The 6,000-nt window shown below is 29.0% G+C and overlaps 1 protein-coding gene across 1 annotated transcript; it reads right to left on the bottom strand.

Moving 5' to 3' along the window:
• Positions 1-1,568: 1,568 nt before the first annotated feature.
• Positions 1,569-3,295, bottom strand: LOC125208968 (uncharacterized). Its single transcript, XM_048108517.2, has 2 exons — positions 3,187-3,295; positions 1,569-2,523 (listed from the first exon to the last, which is right to left on the bottom strand). The coding sequence occupies exon 2, from the start codon at positions 2,493-2,495 to the stop codon at positions 2,073-2,075; it is 423 nt and encodes a 140-aa protein (XP_047964474.1). The 5' UTR covers positions 2,496-2,523; positions 3,187-3,295; the 3' UTR covers positions 1,569-2,072.
• Between the last annotated feature and the right edge of the window lie 2,705 nt (positions 3,296-6,000).

Below are 6,000 nucleotides of genomic sequence, written 5' to 3'. Positions count from 1 at the left end.
GCAATGATGACACAATAAGCCATTCTATACATTAAAATCGACTTCGCTAGCTCCAAAATCATAGTATTGAAGGAAAATGAATCCATCTCCGAACACCAACATATATCAATAAAATTTTCAAAGCAAGAGACCAATGTAAATTTTCTTTGAAAAGCATGTAAATATGATGATGTTATAATTGGATATCATGGCATCAAATTGTAGCTCACGTCTTCCTCTATATATAATTAGTTAATATAATCGCAAGGTATTTATTGTCAAATTCGAATTTTGATTAATCTACAAAATGCGTAGTTAAACTAAATTAAATTGTGTTGGAGAGGTCAGGTACCTATCTAATTTTATATAATTATTTTATAAATTTTGTTTTGCTTTATTTACTAAGTACATCATTTAGTAAGACTCTTATTCTACTGGGAATATGTTATATGTGCAAAAGTTTTATTGTTTTTCATCATTTTATGGTTAATCACTGAAAAAATCGGTTGACCAAAACGAATTTAGATGAACTTACTATAACTTTTTTATATTTATTTTGATTAATTAATGAAGCCGATTAAAAGTTGTAGAATGATCTATTTTTCAGATCTAATACTGCACGAACAAATAATAATGTTAGTGAAGAAATAAGAAACAAACCAACGTGTGATCAGAGCTCAAGTCAAATAATTATTCATTAATTTTGAATACATTTATTAAAATTATAATGGTCCACATATGGTTGGGACCAAATCTGAATTTGGATTTGTATGTACTTTTTTGGGGATTTTCTAAACATAATAAAACCATACTATAAATAGGACTAATTAATTATTGCAATATTCTTCACGTGCTTAGTTATTGATTATCAATTTATCATCAATAATTCTAGTTTTTACCTAAGAATGTGGGGTGATCCAAGAAGATAATGAAATTATAAATCATACAATTGTTACTCCTTAAATTTGAATAGGAACTATAGATTCACAGTGAATTTCGTGCAAGATTTGTACAATTGTACTATTTGAAACTAAACTATAGATTTACAGTGTATTAAGGCTGACAATGACATATAATATCTGTACATGAAAAAAAAAACATGATGGATGTCATTATCATGTGTCCTTTGGAAAATTATTTATGCTTAGATTTATATTCTGAATAGGTCAGTACTATATTTGTTATTTGCCTTTAAAAATATTGTTAAATACCTTCATTCTAATAGCTAGCATATTACTACTATTAATTAGTAGTAAGTTGATTTTTGTAAAGGACAACAAATGTATTATTAACTTGACAGAGTGAAATGTAACGTATTATCCTAGAAATTAATTGTTTTAGATTGGTCCATGCTACAGTGGTCCATCCTCAAATCTAAAATCACAACTTATATCTAAAGATGACAGATAGGCCCACTTATATTTTTCAATGAAAATTATATTTTGAAATAATTCTAGGAAGATACTCTATAATTAAAAATTATTCAGCAATTTAGGGTTTACACCTTCTAACTTATAAGTAGTTATGTTTCAGATTAGTTTATTTATAAGACAAAAATAACATTGTTTAAGTCAAATACTTTAATATTGTACTTTTAAATGTATAATATATAAATACAACAATAAGATAAAAGGTGAAATAAAACCAAGAGCATTTTTTTAAAATAGTACAAAGAACTCATAAATCAATGAAAACGATAATCAACTTTGAGGGCTAATGTAACAAGCCCATTAAATAATTCTATATAATAAAATGTAAGATCATAATTTTCTGTAAATGGGTTTATAGTCCAAACAATCAAGGGCCCAAACCCATTGCACGTGGATTTGGATCAAATTCTCATCTTTTAATCCATCTGCCCACTTGAGTATCAAGAACCTCCGATTTGACTGTCATCTTCTTCACTCACAATATGTTCATTCATACCGAAACCGATTGAGACTTTTATAAGGGACAAACGAACCATCTCCATTTCACAAAACCAATAAACCAAGTCCTAATATATTACACACCTCTCACAACAATAATTTAACTATCACACACATATATAAACACAATCATAAATTTACTTAAATTAACTAACTCAACTCAAATTAATATTTCCAACCAAGCTCCAACATTGCAGTCTTACCCTCAATTTTCGATTCATGGCTATATTTTTGGGAACCTGATCGAAGACTTTGTGTCCAATCGAACTTGACTCTACGAGGTATTTGTTTAGGATTAGTGCAATAATTAGGATTAATCCCACAATCTTCTTTCTTGCTTTCTTTAATCTCAATTGTGATTCCTCCCTCCATTTTTATTTTAATGTTCACCTCAGTCACTAATCCTTTTCTTGTTTTCTTTGTTAATTTTTTGTTTTGTTGATTGGATGATTGTTTATGACTTCGGTGTAGGTGCAAATTGTGCAATTTCATGGCTAAGTCATGTATCCCCTCTTTAATTTCTCTCTCCAAATCATTTTCCACTTCTCTCTCTAGCTCTTCTCGAATCTTCCTCTCCTCCAACGACATTTTTGGAACGGTTGAGAATTTCGTCACCCTAGAACAAGATAATGATTAATAGTCATGTTTTTAGTGTTACAAAGAGTGAAATTCTAATGTTTGAAGATTAAGGTAGTTAAATTTACAATAATTATTTCTGTCTTTAGATTATATTCTAGATATTAAACTTAGAACTTTTTTTAAGTATGGATTAATGAATCTTAACTTTAAACTCATTAATTGCAATTAAAATCATATAATCCTGAAAATGCCCAAATAAATCTTTATTTCGTTTATTTTCTCAAAGTTTTACCATCTACTACAACAACAAAAAAATCAAATAAGGACACTTTTTAATGTTATTAAGGAGATAAATTTGTGTGTCTAATTATACCACCAATATACCATCAATGCTTCATAAAGTATCATTATTGTTAGTGTCCCAACTAAAATTAGGGGACACAAATAGAAGCTTCTTAAAAAGGCAAAAGATTAAAATAATTTGCCTCAACTTGAGAACACTTTTTTTTGCGTTCTTAATTATAAAAAAATTCAAACGTTATTAATTGTGTTTCAATTTTTGTGTCACTAAAAGATAAATTTTTGTAGTTACGCATGTAGGATTTAAAATTGAAAAATCGAATGCAGTTACAGTTACAGAGCACCCACCAAAAAAAAAAACTGAAGTAACGAACATACAACAGAAATGGAGTAAACTCACGAGTGTTCAAGTCGAGTCGAGTCTGAGTCGAATAGCTTTGCTAGAGACAACACAAGAGAATCACTCTCACTTTTGCTAGAAAGACACTAGAGTTTCACGTACAACTCTTTCAAGTTATGCCTTTATCTTTCATGCGATCAACAAAGTTTTTATATAGATACGAGCACGACGATGACAAGGACTGATGGGATTATCGACCAATCACTTGTCTCCCTATCTAGTTGTAATGACGCCGACGTTCAACATTATAAACTAACGACGGTTAATGTCGTTATTACAGTAACTGATTAAGATTTTCTGTCAAATGTCTCACCCCACATATGACTATTATGTTCACAAATTATGGCCCTTTTGTTTTTGGGAAGAATATAAATAATGTGCATTGTGTTTCATGTTTTGTCAGTGTGCTTTACTTCTAAGGAATCGATAATTGTTGGGGTTGTCTTAAAGCACAATCATAGCATTACAAGGGAAATCTTCACATGTTTGACGTTAAAAGGTGGAAATGGATTTTAAGCAATCGGATTTGATAGAAATTACTATATTCATATCATGTTATTTATATGTCTCCTTATCTTTTCTTTTTTACTTATAGTACTAATATCACAAATACCGAAAACGAAACATAAGAATTTTTTTTAGTTCAATACGATGTGTATCTATGTTCGTAGGTGTGTTAAGCCAGAGATTTTCACTAAGAAAAGTTACATATATATTGACAACAAATAATAAATCTAATCTTAGTCGAGATAGGAATCAAATTGGGCTTCAAATATAACTGTATGATAGCCCAAGATTTCACTGTTGTTGGAGATTAATCAACTTCCTTTCAGGCTCCATACTCAACAATAAAAAATTTTTACAGAATAGTGTTCGATTAAGCTTGCTCCCTAGACATGATTCTGTAAAGATGTACTAATATTTTGATAGATTTTGGATTGTCAAAGTATTTGGATAGTTGAAGAGAATTCCGAGGTAGAGAGACAAATCCTTATTAGGGAATAGGGAGGAATAAAATAGGAGAGATCAATTGAAAATGCATGAGACTAAAAAGTCTTGGATTCGAATATACTATGGTGTGGTCTTTAAATTTATATTTATTTGTTCAAAAAAAAAGGGTTTGACTATAAACCTTTTTTAAATTATAAACTATCATGAATTCGACATAGAATATGCATGAATTTGTTAGGTAAATATGTAAATTTATAAATTAATTTGTAGGCTTGAAAAGTTATGGGCCTGAGCTTGAAACATACGTTAGCCCTATGGGCTTGGGCCGGGCAAGATGATATTACACTAGTACTATGTTACATATGTCAAATATTCTCATTTTCTAAAATTTAATATTTATATATTGAATCATTCAAATAATAGTTTAAGCGTCACAATATAGCACGAGACTAGAGAAAATAAGGAAACGGTAGGAACACAAAGAAAAGATATTTAAAGTGGAATATTTGTTAGTGTTATTTACATATTAGTTTTTAAATCTTTATAAATTACTTAACTATTGATTTGCCCTTTTTATACAATATTGACATCCGGTGAGTCATGTCAATTGAGTCAAAATATGTGCCACTTTGCTCTTCTTGTAGCATAAAATATGCATATTTTTTTGTTAAAATATAAGACAAAACAATACAGCTAAAAAAACTTATCGAAATGGGATCCGAGAACTATATCAACAAGAGGAGGAACATGAATATCTTATATCTTCAACATGAAAATCCAATTAAAAAAAATTGGAACTGCGACAAGTAGTCAAATAAATGCTGGCATTGCACCTGATGCTTTTAATATTTATTCAATTCAAGAATGACACCCCAATTTAATACCCATCTTCATTCTCTAAACTGCAATCCTCTTCACACACACACACTCACTTGTGCACAATATATAACTGTGATTCCAAATATTAATATCATGGTCGCATGCGCAACAATAAAATTTAAAATTCAATTCCTTTTTTAGATTTTAATTTTGTATAATAGAATTAAAGGTTTAGATTTTATGTTATTAATAAATTGAGTATTATAACATATCAAGAAAATAGGATGTTAATTGATGCCTTGAATATTTTGGTGGGAAGAATAAGGATTAAATAAATTAATAGCATAAGCTCTATTAAGAATTGGTGTCAGATGGAAAGTATGTAAAATTATTTATTTATTGTGATTTATTTTAGTTTTATGAATATTTAAGAAAATAGTTGTGTGTGGCAAACCATAACGTAGTTGCATAATTTTATTGGGCATACTCCTATTATTTTAATTTCGTTTAAATCTACTGCAATAATAGAGACAAGATTATTTAGAAATATTTTTTAACTTTTCCTTTTGAAACCAAATTAATCCATCTTGGTTTATACAATAATTCTAAATGGGCCTAAGTTTTAATCCAAATATATCAGAAATCAATTAAACAAGTTATTTCCATAATAAAAGCAAGATATTTGAATTTGTCACTTTTTTATTCTTCCCATTTCTGACGTTGAATAGTGTTTTGAGTTCCATCAGAAATAAATGATGAAACAGATTGGCACTCTGAAAATTAATTGAATGGTGAGAGTTAGTTCTATTATTGGAAGACATTTTTTTCAGAATAGTTGTTAAAATGTATGCATGGATCCCATTATTTGGTCACTTATTAATTATCAATTTTTTTTTTTTTGAAAAGAAGAAAAAATAATGAGAAAGATAAAAACAAAAGAACCTGAGAGAGAGATTTATTTCTTCACCAACCAAACCAAACATTGCAGAGACAGTAAGTGATGTTGTGAGAGAGACAAATGAAGATTTCATGCACATATTAGCT

The sequence above is a fragment of the Salvia hispanica genome, chromosome 3 (genome assembly GCF_029641045.1).
Source record: "Salvia hispanica isolate PSC_SH4W2 chromosome 3, Shi_PSC_v1, whole genome shotgun sequence".
NCBI classification, from domain to species: domain Eukaryota; kingdom Viridiplantae; phylum Streptophyta; class Magnoliopsida; order Lamiales; family Lamiaceae; genus Salvia; species Salvia hispanica.
The sequence above is the reverse complement of the archived record's forward strand: the minus strand, read 5'-3'. Positions and strand labels throughout refer to the sequence as shown.